This window comes from Zingiber officinale, chromosome 4A (assembly GCF_018446385.1).
Source record: "Zingiber officinale cultivar Zhangliang chromosome 4A, Zo_v1.1, whole genome shotgun sequence".
Lineage (NCBI taxonomy): Eukaryota > Viridiplantae > Streptophyta > Magnoliopsida > Zingiberales > Zingiberaceae > Zingiber > Zingiber officinale.
In genome coordinates, this window is record NC_055992.1 from 122,571,954 (window position 1) to 122,592,455 (window position 20,502).

General features: G+C 49.1%; 1 protein-coding gene across 1 annotated transcript; it reads left to right on the forward strand.

The window, feature by feature from the left end:
- The first annotated feature begins 185 nt into the window (after positions 1-185).
- Positions 186-19,951, forward strand: LOC121972720 (peroxidase 5-like). The gene is made up of 4 exons (XM_042524365.1): positions 186-365; positions 447-641; positions 759-924; positions 19,539-19,951. Exons 1-4 carry the CDS (start codon positions 186-188, stop codon positions 19,949-19,951), a joined length of 954 nt encoding a protein of 317 aa, XP_042380299.1.
- The last annotated feature ends 551 nt before the right edge of the window (positions 19,952-20,502 follow it).

Consider the following 20,502-nt stretch of genomic DNA (forward strand, 5'->3'; position numbering starts at 1 on the left):
CCTCTCAGCTCTCACCCCGTGTATATATACCTTATATACCGTTTAGTTTCCATATATGGAGGGCTGGCGCAAAGCTAATCCTATAAATAGGGGCTCGATTCCTTCCACCTTGCCACCCATTGACTCAGAGAAGAATTAATATAATGGCTCCAACGTTAGCGTCCTTAGTAGCTATTTTTTCCTGCATGGCTCTCTGCAGCCTGACGAGAGCTTCTGCAGCATCTAAGCTCCGAGTTGGGTTCTACGCCCAAACCTGCCCTAGGGCCGAAGCCCTCGTCAGGGAAGCCTTCGATGACGCTGTCAGGAAGACTGACGATATCGGCGCAGACCTTCTAAGGATGCATTTCCACGACTGTTTTGTCAGAGTCAGTATATTAATTAATTAATTAATTAATTATAAATGTTATACTTAAGTTTCTGATCGTATTCAATTGATGGAGCTGCAGGGGTGCGATGGATCGATTCTCATAGCTTCGGCGAACGGGAACACGGCGGAGAAGGACGCGGACATCAACCAAACCATCGAGGAAGAAGCGTTCCAAGTCGTCGATAATGCAAAGGCCAGCCTGGAAGCTGCCTGCCCCGGCGTCGTCTCCTGCGCCGACATTCTCGCCTACGTTGCCCGAGACAGCGTTGCACACGTAAGTGTGTGTGTGTATATACATATATAATATACAATAAAAGCATGCATGAATTTGCTAGCTAGCTCGAATTAACAATCTCTTGATGTTTAAATGGATGGATATATTATATTGCAGTATGGAGGAGGTTTCTACGATGTTCCTGCTGGAAGAAGAGACGGGAGGATTTCGTTGGCAACCGATACGTCTGAGAATATCCCTCGTCACAATTTCACACTCGATCAACTCACTCGAGTCTTCGCCAGCAAAGGGTTGACCCAATCCGAGATGATCACCCTCTCAGGTATAGCCGTATATATATATAGGTATTGATTGATTAGTAGTCGCGCGCTATTAATTAATTAATTTGAAGAATTAATGAATATTGATCCGGTTGTAAGAGCAGGAGCCCCCCGTCCGGTGGAGTCAACGTCACAGGGAAGTCAAAGTGGCAGGTGGCCGGTCGGAGAAGGGTAGGTTAGACCGTCCGGGCGGTCGGTCGGTGTCCAGTTGATGGTTAAAGGCGCCCTGTCGAAAGTCAGGGTTCCGGCGCTCAGCGGACAAGATTGCAGGGCCGATCGGATTGCACGCTCGGCCAAAGCCATCAGGTAGCACTACTAACAGTCTCCACAAAGCACGGGAGCAAGAATCTCCCCAAGTAAACCACCGCATACGTCCGGCCGGATGTCGTGGAAGCCGGCCAGTCGGACTCTCTCCAGGGAGTAATGGCAAAATGACAAGGGACATCTTTTTCTGACAACGGGTATGTTCCACATGTAAGCCATACTCCAAATCTTATGACAGGGGATTCCGCTGTCCCGTCGAGGGCATGCTTAATTGGACTGTAGCAGTATGGGTCATGTAAGCCCACTGACAAGCCCTTACTAGGGTATGGGCCGCGGACACGTGTACACCTCGGTATGTGTACACTCGCTTCTCCGCTGCCCTATATAAAGGCCCTCATCCTTCGCTGGAGGTACGCGTTCTAATATTTCGAGAGCCACTTTTTCACTGCTTGCTTGCCAGACTTGAACGTCGGAGGGTCGCCGCCGGGAACCCCTTCCCGGCCCGACTTCTGTGCAGGTTCGCCGGAGGTTCGTGTAACCAGTCGAAGATCCACGTCAGTAGGGGTGGGCATAAACCGACCGCACCGAATAAACCGACCAAACCGCAAAAACCGAACCGGCCAAAAAAACCGAAGAAACTTTCTTTTCGATATTTTTCGATCAAATTTTCCAATACCGTTTTCACTCTTTTTGAAATATTGGACATATATTTAGGTATTTAATAATTTACTCATATTTTATGAACTATAGACCATACATTTAAGCCTTTAAATGTTCTTTTTATATTTAGTAGTAACAAGTTATCTTATTTAATTATTAGAATTACTTCTTTGATATTAGAACAATTTATATTTTATTGTTGTTGAGTGACTTGAGTCTATATTTTGTATTACATTAATCAAATGAGGAATAGTTTAATTAAGTATTATAGTTGTATATAATCGATCGAAAAAGTGGGTTGTATTATAAAAAATGAACCGAATCGTAATAAAAAATAGTTCAATTTTGGACCAAATATTTTCAAATTGAAAACCGAAAAACCGAACCGTAGTAGAGCAATCCAAACCGAACCGACCGATGCCCACCCCTACACGTCAGTCACCGGAGAGCGCCACGTGCCCAACGTTCGTTGGTTCAGCATTCGGACAGGATCAAATTGGCGCCGTCTGTGGGAACGCTCCTGCATCCGAATGGAAACAATGGATGAGACTGGACGACAACACACGGTAACGCTCTCCACGGAGGAACTCGACGCTCTGATCGAGTTGAGGGCCACCAAGCTTGTGGAGTAAAACAGAAGGCAACAGCCGAGCGGCCAGAGCAGCAAGCAACCTCAGCATCTGATGGCCGAGCGGAAGCACCTCAAGCCACCGTTGCATTCCACCGGGCCCTATTCCGCACTCCTGAGGCCGCAGCAACCAATCGAGATAGGGGATCTTCTTCTGATGAAAGGCCAAGACGAGACGACAAAAAAGGGAAAGCCCCCCGAGCGGACGCATCGCCCGAGCGGATTAATCGCCAATTCTCAGAAGCCATCTTGAAGGATCCTTTGCCCAAGCACTATGTTCCTCCGATGATCGGCGAATACAATGGGACCACCGATCCGGATGATCATCTGGGTAAATTCGACAACACTGCTACCCTTCACCAATATACGGATGGGGTGAAGTGTCGAGTTTTTCTAACCACCCTCTCTGGATCGGCTCAACGATGGTTTCGGAGGCTGCTGGATGGGTCAATCACAAATTTCAAGGACTTCCGAACGGCCTTCCTCCACCACTTCGCAAGCAGTCGGCGCTATCAAAAAACCAGCGTTAGTCTGTTCGCCATCAAACAAGAAGCCCGTGAATCGCTCCGAGCTTACATCCAGCGGTTCAACAAAGTGGCCATGGATATTCCAACGGCCACCTTGGAGACCATGATGAATGCCTTCACACAAGGACTAGTGGATGGGGATTTCTTTCGATCGCTCATCCGGAAGCCGCCCCGAGACTACGACCACATGCTACACCGGGCCAACGAATACATCAACGTGGAGGAAGCCCAAGCAGCCCGGAAAAAAGAAACTCCAACCAAGCGGGCTCCTCCTGCCGAGCGGAAACAGCACGCTTCTCATCAACCACCCAGAGGACAGAGGGCCGAAGCAATCCGCTCCCCCCATGCCAGGTCTCATGTGCAAGAGGTAGCTGCCGCCCGGCCCAAGCCAAAGAAGAAATGGACCCCGATGTTCTGCTCCTTCCACCGGACGGATACGCACAACACAAGGGATTGTCGAAGTCTTACCTTAATTTCTCATCCCGTTCCCCGGAATGGCGGCCGGCGGTCTCCCTCAGTCAACAGGTGACAGAGAACTCATGAAGCCGATCGGACGCAAGCCGACAGGAGACAACAATATACTCCCGATCGGCATCGCTCTCCGAGGCTGGAGAATCGCCGAATGTCAAGAGAACGGTTCCGACCATCCGCTCGGGAAGAAGAAAATAGAAGTAATACTTCTCGAGGCGAGATCAACATTATTGTTGGTGGGCCGACCGGAGGAGATTCCAACCGAGCAAGGAAGGCGAGCGTCCGGCAACTCCAGATCCATGCGGTCGGCTGCAGCCAGGAACGAGCGAACGAACCCGAAATCAATTTTGGGCCGGGGGACTTGGAAGGAGTTGAAGTGCCCCACGACGATGCTCTGCTCATCAAAACGGTAATAGCCAACTACACTATTCACCGCATTTTTATTGACACAGTAAGCTCGGTCAACATAATATTCGAAAAGGCGTTCGATCAACTACAAATTGACCGCGTCGAGCTGCTGCCCATGACAACCCCCCTCTACGGGTTTACGGGCAATGAAGTCCTACCGGTCGGACAAATCTGGCTGGCCATCTCACTGGGAGAAGAGCCGCTCAGGAGGACGCGGACAGCGAACTTCGTGGTGGTAGACTCTCCCTCCTCATACAACGTCATTCTGGGACGACCGGCGCTCGGTGAGTTCCGAGCGGCCATCTCTACCTTCCACCAGAAGATCAAGTTCCCCGTCGAAGACAAAGTGGGAGAAGTACGGGGAGATCAAATGGCAGCTCGGCGATGCTACATCGAAATGGTCCGAGCAGAATCCAATTCCGCTCGGAGGTCGCCACGGATCGAGGTGAATGCTATAACTGAAAAGCCTCCCTCTTTAGTTTATGAAGAAAAAGAGGAAGTGCAGATTCACCCAACTCGAGCGGAGGCCACGACCTTTATTGCGTCCGATCTGGAGGCCCATCATAAGGATGAAGTGATCAAATGCCTCTAGAGAAATTGTGACGTCTTCGTCTGGTCGACGCATGAGCTGCCCAGAATTTCGCCGAGCATAGCGCAGCACGAGCTACATGTCCGACCGGACGCTCGGCCGGTGAAGCAGAGAAAAAGAGATTTCAGCGCCGAACAGAATACCATCATCCGGGCAGAGGTGGAGAAGCTTCTGGAAGCCGGCTATATACGCGAGGTGCAGTTCCCGAGCTGGCTGACGAACGTAGTATTAGTCTCCAAGCCGGACAACAAGTGGAGAGTATGCATAGATTTTCGGGATCTCAACAAAGCTTGCCCGAAAGACTTTTATCCTCTGCCCCGGATAGATCAGCTGGTGGATTCTACGGCCGGCTGCGAATTAATATGTATGCTCGACGCTTACCAAGGCTATCATCAAGTACCGCTCGCCCGTGAAGATCAAGAAAAAGTCAGCTTCGTGACGGCCGATGACACCTATTGCTATAATGTGATGCCGTTCGGATTGAAGAATACGGGAGCCACATATCAGCGCTTGATGAATAAAGTATTCAGAGAGCAGATCGGGCGAAATCTGGAAGTGTACGTGGACGACATTCTCATCAAGTCCGTCCGAGCGGCCGATCTCTTCAAAGACATGGAGGAAACCTTCCGAACGCTACGCAAATATGGAGTCAAGATAAATCCCCAGAAGTGTCTGTTCAGAGCAAAAGGAGGGCGTTTCTTGGGGTACATAGTGACCGAGCGGGGCATCGAAGCAAATCCCAGCAAGGTGAAAGCTCTACAAGATATGTCGCCTCCAAGAAATACAAGAGAAGTGCAGCGTTTGACCGGTCGGATAACTGCTCTGTCCAGATTCATCTCCAAAACCGCCGACCGGAGCCTTCCTTTTTTCAAGATCTTGCGCAAGGCCACTAAGTTTCACTGGGACGAAGAATGCGATCGGGCGTTCGAAGATCTGAAGGCATATCTGAACTCTCTCCTGGTATTAGCCAAGCCGGCTGCGGGTGAGCCACTTTGTATCTACTTATCTTCAACCGAGCAAGCAATCGGCTCGGCACTAGTGAGGGCGAGCGGAGAAGAGCCTGTGTATTTTATCAGTCATATTTTAAAAGATACTGAATCTCGCTACACTGGGCTCGAGAAGTTGGCTTTCGCTCTGGTCCTCGCCGCTCGGCGCCTTCGTCCATACTTCCTAGCGCATACCATCATTGTCAAAACCAATAGCCCGCTCGGGCGTGTATTACTGAATCCAGAAGCGTCCGGGCGGCTCATCAAATAGACGACGGAGTTAAGTGAATTTGACATCCAATACCAGCCTCGCTCGGCAATCAAAGCGCAGTCCTTGGCCGATTTTGTGACTGAAGTGTAGAATTCAGAGCCGGAAGCTATGTAGAAAATATTTGTGGACGGATCATCCACTCGGCTCGGAAGCGGGATTGGAATACTGTTGCTCTCCCCTCAAGAATAAAAGATACACTTATCCGTCCGGTTGGATTATAAAGCTACAAACAATGAAGCAGAGTATGAGGCCCTCATAGCCGGCTTGCAGGCAGCACGACATGTGGGTGCCGGTCGGGTAACGCTTCATTCGGATTCCCAGTTGGCCGCTCAGCAGCTCTCTGGTACCTTCGAAATCAACAGTGCTCGGCTCAAGCTCTACGCTGAAGCCTTCGAGAAGCTTAAAGCAAATTTTAGAGAAGTCATTGTCCAAAAGATACCCAGAGCAGAAAATCAGGCGGCCGATGAGTTAGCCAAACTCGCGAGCTCAATAACGCCGATCGCCATTCAGCAGCCAATTGAACAAGTATTGTTGGTGGCGCACGTCGGCCGTATGGAAGGCCTTACGTTTCCAAGCGACTGGAGGACACCCATCACGGAGTTTCTGCGCTCGGGCACCACACCGTCCGATCAGAATGAAGCCCAGCTGTAAGGAGGAGAGCCGGTCGGTTCACACTCATCGGCGATCAGCTTTACAAGAAGGCTTTCTCACGCCCGCTGTTGAAATGCGTGTGCTCGGAGGACTCGGCTTACATCCTCCAAGAAGTACATCAAGGATCATGCGGAGGACATCCGGGCAGACGATCGCTGGCTAAGAAGATCATGTTGGCCGGGTACTTCTGGCCAACCTTACAAGCAGACGCCGCTCGGACCGTGTCAACGTGCCTTTCATGCCAGAAGTACCATAACTTCTACCACCGGCCGGCAGAGGAAATGAAGGCATCAATAGTCTCATGTCCGTTCGATCAGTGGGGAATGGATATCGTTGGTCCATTTCCTATGGCGACCGGACAGCGGAAATTTCTGCTAGTGGCGGTCGATTATTTTTCCAAGTGGGTGGAGACCGAGCCGCTAGCCAGGATCACCGAACAGATGGTCAAAAAGTTCATATGGCAGCACATCATCTGTCGGTTCGGCATCCCTCACCGACTAGTTTCCGACAACGGATGGCAGTTTACCGGAAAATTGCTCGAAGATTGGTGCCAAAGCTATGGCATCGAGCAACACTTCACGTCCGTAGCATACCCCCAAAGCAATGGTCAAGCTGAAGTAGCTAATCGGGAAATTCTTCGTATTCTGCGTGCTCGGCTCGACCATTTGGGAGGAAGTTGGGTGGATGAAGTGTCGGGCGTCTTATGGGCCATCCGAACGACTCCAAAGGAAGGGACGGGCGTCACGCCTTTCCACCTGGTGTATGGCGGCGAAGCGGTTGTTCCTGTCGAAGTTGGCGTCGAGTCCGCTCGGATCCAGAATTATGATGACAACAACGCCGAGCGGAGGAACATGGAGCTGGATTTGGTCGAAAAAGAGAGAGCCAAGGCATCCGTCCGGCTGATGGAGTACCGTCAAAGGATGAAGCAGAATTACAACCAGCGCGTAATCCCAAGATCATTCCAGGTCGGCGATCTTGTCTGGAAGAAAGTGAAGTCGGTCGGCGACGTCGGCAAGCTAGAAGCTCCGTGGGCGGGTCCTTTCAAAATCATCGAAAAGCTCCGCTCGGGCGCTTACTATTTGGAGGATGAAGACGGACGGTAGCTGGATCGGCCATGGAGTGCAAATCATCTCCAGCCTTATAGAGCTGGGTGAAAGGTGCACTGATGTAACTCATTTTTGTGTATTTGCTAGTCGCCTATGTCCTTGTAATGCAGGAAGCAAAAAGATAAAAACGCATTGAGCATTATCCGCCGAACGGCCTACTGCGTGAAGACCCCATGTCGTTCGGCCGGGCGTATAATTATACGAGCCAAATGCTCAAAGGAAAAGACCCCGTGCCGTTCGACCGGGCATATAAATTACACGAGTCAAAGGCTCGATGGTAAAGACCCCATGCCGTTCGGGAGTATATAATAAAAATTAGCCTTAATAAGCCGTCGAGCTCCGACGTTAAATATTGAGAGACGAGCCGGCGTCTATAAACTTCCGAGCGGAAGACCGTCGAGCTCCGACTTTAAATATCGAGAGACGAGCCGGCGTCTATAAACTTCCGAGCGGAAGACTGTCGAGCTCCGATGTTAAATATCGAGAGACGAGCCGGCGTCTATAAACTTCCGAGCGGAAGATCGTCGAGCTCCGACGTTAAATATAGAGAGACGAGCCGACGTCTATAAACTTCCGAGCGGAAAACCGTCGAGCTCCGACGTTAAATATCGAGAGACGAGCCGACGTCTATAAACTTCCGAGCGGAAGACCGTCGAGCTCCGACGTTAAATATCGAGAGACGAGCCGGCGTCTATAAACTTCCGAGCGGAAGACCGTCGAGCTCCGACGTTAAATATCGAGAGACGAGCCGGCGTCTATAAACTTCCGAGCGGAAGACCGTCGAGCTCCGACGTTAAATATCGAGAGACGAGCCGGCGTCTATAAACTTCCGAGCGGAAGAGGTCAATAAAAAGGATGCAATTGTCCAAGAAACTGTTGGTGCAACCTTAGGTCAAGGTTGACCTGGTTGACCTGACTCGAGTTGACCTGACTCGAGTTGTGTTTTGATGTTTGACGATGTTTGACGAGAAGAGAGTTGTATTCTTGATGTTTGATAAGAATAGGTGTTTGGGAGATTGTAGGTGCAACCTTAGGTCAAGGTTGACCTGGTTGACCTGATTCTGGAAAAGTCCAAGTACGGAAACTTGGCACGGGGAAAAGTCCAAGCAGGGAGCTTGGCACGCGGAAAGTCCAAGTATGGAGACTTGGCACCGGAAAAGTCCAAGTACGGAAACTTGGCACGGGGAAAAGTCCAAGCAGGTAGCTTGGCACGCGGAAAGTCCAAGTATGGAGACTTGGCACGGGGAAAGTCCAAACAGGGAGTTTGGCACGGGGAAAAGTCCTGGTGAGTGAAGCCAGGCAGTCGGGAAATCCTGGTGAGTGAATCCAGGTGAAAATCCTAGTGAGTGAAGCTAGGTGAAGGTGAAAGTCCTGGTGAGTGAAGCCAGGCATTCGGGAAAATCCTGGTGAGTAAAGCCAGGTGAAAATCCTAGTGAGTGAAGCTAGGTAAATGAGAAAGTCCTAACTGGGATGTTAGGCAGTTGGAAAGTCCTGGTGAGTGAAGCCAGGCAGTTGTGGAAATCCTGGTGAGTGAAGCCAGGTGAAAACCCTAGTGAGTGAAGCTAGGTGAAAGTCCTGGTGAGTGAAGCCGGGCAAGGGAAAATCCAGATGGATCAAGGGTGATCGGACATCTGGTGATGGGAAGTCCAAGTAGGTCATAGGAGTGACCGGATACTTGGTACGGAGAGAAAAGTCTAAGTGGGTCAAAGGGATTGACCGGACACTTAGCGGGGAGTCCTAGCAGGTCAAGGGAGTGACCGGATGCTAGGCGCAATGTACCAACAGGTCAAGATTGACCGGATGTTGGTTTGGACTTGGTTTGGGCCAAAACCATGAGCTGGATCGATCTGGTGATCGATCCAGTGATACCGAGAATATTCTGATCGGTCTGGTGACCGATCAGTAACACATCAGTAGCATATTGTGTGTTAACTGATCGGTCTGGTGACCGATCAGGAGACGATCAGAAGCCGAAAGGAGCGAGGCGCAAGAGGGGTTGATCGGTCTGGGGACCGATGATCGGTCCCCGGACCGATCAGGAGGTTCCCTGATCGGTCCATGGACCGATCAGGGACGGAACAGAAGCGAAGGAGTAGGGAATGGATCGGTCTGTGGACCGATCCACATGGAGCCTGATCGGTCCACAGACCGATCCAGGCACTAGCCGTTGCAACGCAACGGCTAGATTTCTTCTGTGTTTCTTCGTTTTCTTCGCAGGTTATAAAAGGAGGGCTGCTGCTGCGAGCCAAAAGGCTCTTCTTCCTTCCTGTTGCGAAGTGCTGTTGTGCTTGAGCTTTGTTGAGCTCCTCCTTGTCGAAGCTTCGCGTGAGCTTCATTCCACGACTGGATCAGCTGCTGCTGAGTTGCTTGTTGCATCTGTTCGTGAAGTTGCTACTTCATCCGGGACCCCAGTCGACGAGAAGGCAAGCTACTGTGTTTACATTCCTGTTGTATTTTGTTCTTGCTATTCTCTTGTACTCTTAGCTTGCTGTTGCAAGTGATTGTGGCGAGGTTTCTCCACCCACAAGGAGTTTGATTTAGCCGATTTTCCGGGGACTCATCCACCGACGGATTGATAGGCTTCGTCCACCTTACGGACACGCCGAGGAGTAGGAGTTTCATCTCCGAACCTCGTTACATCCTTGCGTAGAGGTTTGATTTCTTCTCCTGTTTTCTTTCTGCATTTAGTTTCCGCTGCGCTAACCCTAGTTTGTAGAAAGAAACGCGAGCAATTGGGGTCGGCTATTCACACCCCCCCTCTCTAGCCGTACGAAGAGATCCTAACAAGTGGTATCAGAGCAAGGTCGCTCTTCGCCGGATTAACACCCGAGGGAGCACAAGCTAGAGATGGATCAACTCGGAGACGACATCACCATTCCACCCTTCTACGATCGCGACGACTTCGCGTTTTGGAAGGTAAGAATGAAATATTTTCTTATGACTAACCTTGAAAATTGGAGTTGTGTTCAATTAGGGTTCAATCCTCCGATGGACAAGAAAGGAGAAACCCTAGAGAAGAAGAAGTGGACCAAGGAACAAGTCCACCAATCCCTAGTCAACGACGAGGTAATGAAAATATTTGAATTCTCATTACCTAACGATATATTGTGTAAGATAGGTGGTTACAACAATGCCAAGGAATTGTGGAACAATTTGGCCAAGTTCCATGAGGGGAGCTCCACTTCAAGTCATGAAGAGGAGTCAAGTGAGCTAAGTAGCTCACTTCATGGAGATGTGGATTTAGAAGTTGAGGGACACTCAACATCTAAAGAAGAAGAGGAGGAGAGTTCTTCTTCAAGTTTGGAGCAAGAAGAAGCTTCTACCTCCGGAAGGGATGAAGGAGAGAGCGTTCATCCATCCTCACCTCTAGGTAACTCAAGCCATTTAGTTTCTAGCAAATTACACATAATGTGCTTTGAGTGTAGGGAATTTGGGCACTACAAGAGTAAGTGTCCAAAGAGGATTAGAAAGACTCCACCGGCGTCAAAGGTCAAGAAAGTCGGAGTCCCGATACGCAAAGGCAAAGAGCACGTGGTGTGCTTTCAATGTAATCAAAGGGGACACTATAGGAGTCAATGTCCGAGGGGGAGACAATCTCACAAGGACAAGAGACCGAGCACGTCTATAGGGGGAGCTAAAGTAAACCCTAAGGTAATCTCTAAGGCTCATTTTTGCAATTCAAATAGAACACATGCTAGTAGTTTGATTGCAATTGTTAACAATAATGATAAGCATGATAATTATAGAAATCGATACACATGCTTAGGTGCCAAACATGTGAGCCTAGATAAGGATAACACTAGGAAAGCCAACCCTAGGATCAACTCATCTAAGGTTAAGGATAACCTAGGTAGAAATCCCAAATCATCTAGACATATGCCTAGGAATACCTCAAAGACAAATGACAAGTTAAAACTTGAGGTATTAGAGAAGGAAAATCAAGTCTTGAGGTCAAGACTTGATACTTTGGAAAAGGCTCTTAAGAACTTGGAGAAGTCATCTCTAGGGTTTAAGGGTCAAAAACCAAAGTCCAAGGACAAGAAAGGTTTGGGTCACAAACCTAAGTCCCAAATGGTCAAGCCCACTTATCACAATGTTCCATTCGATTATGGAACAAAATCTAGGGCTAGGAAGACCATCACCAAGGTCACAAGGGGAGTCACCCCTAGAGTTGATCTTGATGAGTCCCAAATGACCAAGGCTTTAAAGTCTAGGAGGGTCATTAGGAGGGTTGCTAGGGAAGTCATCCCTAGTGAATATTTAGTGAACCCAATGAGCTCCAATAGGTATTGGGTTCTTAGGAGTGTGATTCCATCACGCTAGATGGATTAGAGTGTGCCAACCTTATTTGGATAGATAGTTAATCTATTCATAGCAAAAGGTGGCATTTGAGGAATTTTCAAGGGGTAATCAAGCCTTGAAAATGAAATTAACAATTATTCCTAAGGTGATTAGAATGTGTCAATCAAATTTGAGGAGTTTTCTAGAGTCAATCTAGTTGGCACGTAGTGATATAAACATCTTTGGTATATGATTTAAGGTCTATCACACTTAGGAATATAGAATTTATGGCAAAATGATCAAAATTATCAAAAATGGCAACTAAAGCTAGAATTAGGTATTTTCTATACCTTTATGTGCTATTTACCATATATTGTTTGCCATATGCCATGTCATGACATCATATTTATTTTATGGTCATTTGAAATGTCATGATAATGCTTAGGTTAGTTATATGTCATACTTTATTTAAGTTTCATACTTTATGCCATGACATCATGGCATTGACACATGTTTTCATTTATGATATCATTTTATGTCATGTCATCATTTCTTGCATTTATAATCAATGAAATTGATCTAAGGATAAACAACACAATTTGATATGGAGATCAAGTTGTTGTTTTAGAAAATGCATGAAAACTTAGACTAAGATAACCTAAACCCATATCTCACATCAAAATTGACTTGGATGTGTTTGATACACCTTAGATGTGTGTGAGATATTAGGATGATGAGTTAGGATCAAGGTGCATAGTTCTTGTACCTAGATGAGCCTAATTCAAAAATTGGGGATCATAGGGAAAGCTTATGTACAAGTCATGTACATATAGCCCAAAGATTGTGGTCCCAAATTAAAGGGTCTAAAATCATTTCAAAATTGATTTGAAAAACCTTGATGAAGCTTTTCTAGTGATAGCATTCATCATTGAGCAAATTGATACAAAGTTGAGGTAAACTTGAACTATTTCAAAGTTTTTGAACTTTGTATAAAGATTTGAAAATGGAAGTTATTTTCATAGAAAACTATTTTTTCATGATAGTATATGTTATGAGGAATGTATCCTCAAAATTTCACAATTTTTCGAATTTTCTGGAATTTTCTAGGAGTTTCTGAATTTCGGGAAGGAAATTTCAGAAATCTGCCTATCAGAGTCTGGATCGGTCTGGGGACCGATCCAGGTAAGTCCTGATCGGTCTGTGGACCGATCCAGTGAAGCATGGATCGGTCTGCAGACCGATCCAGTAAGAACCAGAGAGCTTGGTGCGATCTGGTGAAGGCCTGATCGGTCTGGGGACCGATCCATGGGGTTTCTGATCGGTCTGGGGACCGATCAGAGCGTGCCAGTTTCTGATTTTCAGCTGTTGGTCTGAAATTTCAGCTGGAAGTTGGGTTTTGTGGATTTCTAAAGGTTTGGAACTCACAAAGACATTGTTGGTGCAATGGTCAAGGGGGAGTTAACCTTTAGGGGGAGTTTTACCTAATTGTCAAGGGGGAGTTGACTGTTAGGGGGAGTTTTTACTCCTTAAGACTTTTGAGGATTAGTGATATGGGATTGTCACTAAGTTGAGTGTTGAGTTTAGTATCAAGGGGAAAGTTAAGGGTTTCAATGAAAGGTATGAGACTTTCATTAGGAAGAAACTCTTGACCTTGATTCCCTCTTTTTGATGTGTGTCAAAAAGGGGGAGAGATGTCCCAAGGGAGAGAGTGTAGGTTTTGGAAGAATGTTCAAGGAAGAACATTGGAAAACCTAAGTTAGGTTATCGGGTTAACCTAACTTGATTTTGGATTTTGTCAAACATCAAAAAGGGGGAGATTGTTGGTGCAACCTTAGGTCAAGGTTGACCTGGTTGACCTGACTCGAGTTGACCTAACTCGAGTTGTGTTTTGATGTTTGACGATGTTTGACGAGAAGAGAGTTGTATTCTTGATGTTTGACAAGAATAGGTGTTTGGGAGATTGTAGGTGCAACCTTAGGTCAAGGTTGACCTGGTTGATCTGATTCTGGAAAAGTCCAAGTACGGAAACTTGGCACGGGGAAAAGTCCAAGCAGGGAGCTTGGCACGCGGAAAGTCCAAGTATGGAGACTTGGCACCGGAAAAGTCCAAGTACGGAAACTTGGCACGGGGAAAAGTCCAAGCAGGTAGCTTGGCACGCGGAAAGTCCAAGTATGGAGACTTGGCACGGGGAAAGTCCAAACAGGGAGTTTGGCACGGGGAAAAGTCCTGGTGAGTGAAGCCAGGCAGTCGGGAAATCCTGGTGAGTGAATCCAGGTGAAAATCCTAGTGAGTGAAGCTAGGTGAAGGTGAAAGTCCTGGTGAGTGAAGCCAGGCATTCGGGAAAATCCTGGTGAGTAAAGCCAGGTGAAAATCCTAGTGAGTGAAGCTAGGTAAATGAGAAAGTCCTAACTGGGATGTTAGGCAGTTGGAAAGTCCTGGTGAGTGAAGCCAGGCAGTTGTGGAAATCCTGGTGAGTGAAGCCAGGTGAAAACCCTAGTGAGTGAAGCTAGGTGAAAGTCCTGGTGAGTGAAGCCGGGCAAGGGAAAATCCAGATGGATCAAGGGTGATCGGACATCTGGTGATGGGAAGTCCAAGTAGGTCATAGGAGTGACCGGATACTTGGTACGGAGAGAAAAGTCTAAGTGGGTCAAAGGGATTGACCGGACACTTAGCGGGGAGTCCTAGCAGGTCAAGGGAGTGACCGGATGCTAGGCGCAATGTACCAACAGGTCAAGATTGACCGGATGTTGGTTTGGACTTGGTTTGGGCCAAAACCATGAGCTGGATCGATCTGGTGATCGATTCGGTGATACTGAGAATATTCTGATCGGTCTGGTGACCGATCAGTAACACATCAGTAGCATACTGTGTGTTAACTGATCGGTCTGGTGACCGATCAGGAGACGATCAGAAGCCGAACAGGAGCGAGGCGCAAGAGGGGCTGATCGGTCTGGGGACCGATCAGCACAAAGCCTGATCGGTCCCCGGACCGATCAGGAGGTTCCCTGATCGGTCCATGGACCGATCAGGGACGGAACAAAAGCGAAGGAGGAGGGAATGGATCGGTCTGTGGACCGATCCACATGGAGCCTGATCGGTCCACAGACCGATCCAGGCACTAGCCGTTGCAACGCAACGGCTAGATTTCTTCTGTGTTTCTTCGTTTTCTTCGCAGGTTATAAAAGGAGGGCTGCTGCTGCGAGCTAAAAGGCTCTTCTTCCTTCCTGTTGCGAAGTGCTGTTGTGCTTGAGCTTTGTTGAGCTCCTCCTTGTCGAAGCTTCGCGTGAGCTTCATTCCACGACTGGATCAGCTGCTTGCATCTGTTCGTGAAGTTGCTACTTCATCCGGGACCCCAGTCGACGAGAAGGCAAGCTACTGTGTTTACATTCCTGTTGTATTTTGTTCTTGCTATTCTCTTGTACTCTTAGCTTGCTGTTGCAAGTGATTGTGGCGAGGTTTCTCCACCCACAAGGAGTTTGATTTAGCCGGTTTTTCGGGGACTCATCCACCGATGGATTGATAGGCTTCGTCCACCTTACGGACACGCCGAGGAGTAGGAGTTTCATCTCCGAACCTCGTTACATCCTTGCGTAGAGGTTTGATTTCTTCTCCTGTTTTCTTTCTGCATTTAGTTTCCGCTGCGCTAACCCTAGTTTGTAGAAAGAAACGCGAGCAATTGGGGTCGGCTATTCACACCCCCCCTCTCTAGCCGTACGAAGAGATCCTAACAGAAACTCGCCGTCAATATCGTTCGATCGTCTCTACGTTCCGCTCGGCCCAATACCCAAAGGTACTTCATCGGTGTCTAGCGAGCGATCTCTGCTATCAAAGCGGAATGTTGCATATTGGAAATATTACATATATAGCCAAGCGGAAGGGCAACGCCAAATACTTGCATCTCATAATAGGCGAGCGGACAACACACATTAACTAGCAAAAGGACAAAGTACGCAAAAGGGAAATGTTGCATTAAAATTAAAACTTTAGGCCGAGCGGCCTAAGTACAAAAAAGGATCACTTTTTGGCCTAGCGGCCCAACTACATCTATCGACGTCTACTCAATGTAATCATAAAGGGTCTTGGGGATGTTATCTAGAAGCGCCACCTGATCGCCGGCCGGAATAGTAATGGACTCCGGAAGAAGGCCCTGAGACTTCAGATATGTCATGGTGGCGGTCATAGCCAAGTCGAAAGCTGTGTACATCCGCTCGCAGATTTTCTCCGAGAATTCGGGCGAGCGGATGTAGCCTTGTCTTAGAGCAGCAACCCGACTCGTCTCGGCCTCTTGGTACTCTTTGAAGGCCAATTGAGATGCAGCGAGGGATTCCTGCAAAGTGGTCAGCTCGTCCTTATGCTTGGTGGCGTCGGCCGAGCGGCCCACCTTCTCCCTGTCAAGCTGCTCCGTCAGCTCCTTTACCTTCAGCTCCAGGCCTCGAGCCTCCACGTTCTTCTTTTCTAAATCGGAAATGGCCGTGTTTTTCCGAGTGGTGGCCAAGGTTATTTTTTTGTCGAGCGACTTGACTTGTCGCTCGGACTCGGCCAGGGCGTGGGCCTGATCGGCCGTCTTTTTCTGCTCGGCCGCCAACAAATCTTGAGCTTTCTTCAGCTCCTTTTGCAGCTCAGAATATGAAGGGCCCTGAGGGCCGGACGGACCAACTGCTGCCTTCAGTTGTCGCAGCTCTTCATCCACCAAGGCCAAGCGGTTGGAAACCGCAATTTCTTCCACCCATCTCTGACGAGAGAAATTAGAGGCTGTTAGTGGCCGATCGGAAGGAATGAATACAAAACTCGGTAGATTACAAACTTACCCCCGTGGCCTGCTGCATATGACTGTTAGCCAAATTCCGGATGGGGATCATGGCGACGCGTGCCCGAGCATCGACCCACATTTCGGCGAGAGGTCCCTTCAGGGTGATAGTATGCTCGGGCGCAGTCGGTTGGTCGGCCTCCGGCAGCAGGTCTTTAGTCGGGAGATGAAGAGTGACCCGAATCGTGAGGCCATGACCGGGGGTCATCCGACCGGCGGTCGGAAGGGGATCAGAAGCCGGCGCAGAAAACTGAGAATGAATGGTTGAGCGCTGGACTGAGTAACGAGCGGGCGGAAGGGTGCGGACCGGAGTAGCCTCAATAGGGGCCGCTGGCTCGTCCCATTCCGAGGGAGTCCGATCGGACGAAACGGTTTCGACCTCTGGCGCCTTGCCCCGAGCAGTCGCAGTAACCCGCTCCGATGGTTGGACCGCGGAGGTAGCTGACCGCAGGGGAGTCTCCACTCGGCGCCTCTTTTGTAGAGGTTGCTCCTCTTCCCGAGCGGAACCTTCCTCGGGGGCAGTTGGTTCTCCGGTGGGGGTGGCTTCGCTGGCCACGTTCTGTTGAGAAGCCGGAGCGGTTGATTCAGCCTGAGTCCCGCTCTCTCCTTCATGGGATCCGACCGGCTGGATACCCAGCGCTTCCATTTCTTTGGCCGCCGCGGCTTTTAGCGCCGCCGCCTTTCTCTTCAGAATGTCGGCCATCACCGACTCCATGACGATGTCCGCTGCAAAGGAAAGGAGAAAAATCAGTTAGCAATCAAAGCAAACACCGAAGTAAAATTCTTACCGAAGCCGGTCGGAAGAGGAGTCTGTATGGGACTCAGGCCGAAGATATACATCACTCCTTCGTGAAGAAGCTTATTGATGTCAAGGCGCAAGCCGGCTAGCATATTTGCAGCATGGAGGTAGTCCGGTCGGGTCTTGAATTTCTTCAGCTCGGGAGTGGGGGGTAGGCTGACCTGCCACTGGGTCGGGAAGTTGGCCCGATCGGGCATACGGATGTAGAAAAAAATACTCCTTCCAATGTTTATTGGAAGAGGGTAGTTTGTTGAAGAAGATTAAGCCGGGCGAGCTTGGAACATGAAAGTGTCCGGCTCAGCTTGCTTGGGATAATAGAAATAAAAAAAGACCTCCGGTCGGAGGGGGATGTTGTGAATCTTGAACAAAACAACAACACCACAGAGGAGACGAAAGGTGTTGGGTACCAGACTGCCGAGCGGCACACCGAAAAAATTACAAACATCTATGATGAACGGATGTACAGGGAAACACAGACCGGCGGTAAACTGGTCGCGCCTGTGCGGCTGAGCGGAAGGACCGGCTAAACGAATTTCGAAATCATCTGGGATTTCAAAATTGTCTGTCAGAACATCGAAGTCCCGCTGTTCGAATCGGGACTGCATGGTAGTGTACCATGGACCGAGGGACTGGTCTTCAGGATGAGAAGCACTAGCCATGATCCGAGCAGGAGAAATCAAAAAGGCAGAAAGGTAGAAGAAAGACGGTATCAAGTGAAAAGAGCACCCTGGAAGCGAAAACGGGGGAAAGAAATGCGAAGAAAGTACCAGAGACGAGAAAGAAAAGGAGAGAATCTTACGGGAAAAAAAAGAGGATCGAGGGAAGAACACCGAGGATCAACGAAAGCAGGAGAACACGATCGCCGGAGCTCTAGAACGAGGCAAATAACTGGGGGCACGCGCAAGGAGGAGTGAGGCAACGGTGGAGCAAACGAAGATTTTATAGGGTGGAGGCCGGGCGGCCTCCACCGTTGGATCCAGGTCACGGGAATCAAAGCGCACATCGCGCCGTCCATTTCGAACCGCCTCGATCCCATCAAAGCACCACACCGCCGCCGCTGTACGATGACGACAGTTCGCCACGTGGCGTTTGGTCATTCGATGCATTTAATGAGCGCATGCTCAGCCTTAATGTTGAAGATTAGCACGGGTTACGAGGAGATCCGAGGAAGGTTGCTGTTGACCAACCTTACAAGGCCATCCCTGCGGGAAGCCGATCGGAAGAGGAGTGCTTGAAGATGCCGCCCGGCTAGGCTAACAGTCCAGTTAGTCGGACTAATCGCCTCCTTCGACTAGACTTGAAGGGGAGGTAAGTGATCCGGTTGTAAGAACAGGGGCCCCCCGTCCGGTGGGGTCAACGCCACGGGGAAGTCAAAGTGGCAGGTGGCCGGCCGGAGAAGGGTAGGTTAGACCGTCCGGGTGGCCGGTCGGTCTCCAGTTGATGGTTAAAGGTGCCCTGTCGAAAGTCAGGGTTCCGGCGCTCAGCGGACAAGATCGTAGGGCCGATCGGATTGCACGCTCGGCCAAAGCCATCAGGTAGCACTGCTAACAGTCTCCACAAAGCACGGGAGCAAGAATCTCCCCAAGTAAACCACTGCATACGTCCGGCCGGATGTCGTGGAAGCCGGCCGGTCGGACTCTCTCCAGGGAGTAAGGGCAAAAGGACAAGGGACATCTTTTTCTGACAACGGGTATGTTCCACATGTAAGCCATACTCCAAATCTTATGACAGAGGATTCCGCTATCCCGTCGAGGACATGCTTGGACTGTAGCAGTATAGGTCAGGTAAGCTCACTGACAAGCCCTTACTAGGGTATGGGCCGCGGACATATGTACACCTCGGTATGTGTACACTCGCTTCTCCGCTGCCCTATATAAAGGCCCTCATCCTTCGCTAGAGGTACGCATTCTAATATTTCGAGAGCCACTTTTTCACTGCTTGCTTGCCTGACTTGAGCGTCGGAGGGTCGCCGCCGGGAACCCCTTCCCGGCCTGACTTCTGTGCAGGTTCGCCGGAGGTTCGTGCAACCAGTCGAAGATCCACGTCAGTCACTGGAGAGCGCCACGTGCCCAGCATCCGTTGGTTCAGCATTCGGACAGGATCAAATATTATATATTGTTTTAGTTAATTTTGTATATATATGTTTAATAAACTCGTCGGTCGATCAGGAGCACACACCATTGGCATCGTTCACTGCCCTTCCTTCATCAAAAGGCTTTATAACTTCAGCAGCAGCTCGGGAGTCGACCCGACGCTGGACCCGACGTACGCGGTTCACCTGCAGCAGCAATGCCCGACGGAGGAGAGCAACACCGAGGTGCCGATGGACCCGCCGAGCGAGCTCGGGTTCGACAACAGCTACTACCAGGGCATCTTGAGGAACAGGGGGCTCTTCACGTCGGACCAGACGCTGGTGTCCACGCCGGCCGCGGCGGCGCAGGTGAAACTGTTCGCGCGCAACTCGGCCGTCTTCAAGAGTAGATTTGCTGCGGCGATGGTGAGGATGGGCAGCATCGGCGTGCTGACGGGGAGCAACGGAGAGATACGCTCCAACTGCCGAGCGCCAACAGAATCCAATTGACCATATAATTTATGAATAAGGTGTGCGGGGTGTAGGGCTAAAAAAAATATTTAAAAGAATAAATAAGATGATTAACTTTGACTGTGTGTATATATTATATTATGCTTCCAATTTTTCGCAATATAATCAAAAGGGAATGCCGTCTATCCCAAATTTCGTGGCATTATTTATCCAATAATCATTACAAATTAAATCCTCTGTTCGCGTAATCTCAATCCATAATCTTCAAACATGATTATCGATTTACGATTTAGAACAACCGTCTGTCTATTAAGATAATTTGATAATTTTAAATTATTATTTATGTATTTTAAATATATTTTAAAATTTATAAATTCTTGATTCCAGAGTACCTGTAGTCCGTAGAGTGCATGGGAGAGAGAATAACTCGATCCACGATTAATAAAATAACTCGGCCACCACATGAACCATAATGTCAAGGACTTGGAAGTCATTAACAGAACTTGTCCAGTCAATAGGACTTCTGCCTTCTTCAACTAAACTTGATGGGATTTCTGTAATACGGAGGTAAGTAAAAATTCATGTGACGG

Coding starts and splice junctions, on each gene's coding strand:
- LOC121972720 (XM_042524365.1), top strand. CDS start 186: ATGGCTCTCTGCAGCCTGACGAGAGCTTCTGCAGCATCTAAGCTCCGA. Junction 366..446: donor TCCACGACTGTTTTGTCAGA/GTCAGTATATTA, acceptor ATGGAGCTGCAG/GGGTGCGATGGATCGATTCT. Junction 925..19,538: donor CGAGATGATCACCCTCTCAG/GTATAGCCGTAT, acceptor TCGGTCGATCAG/GAGCACACACCATTGGCATC.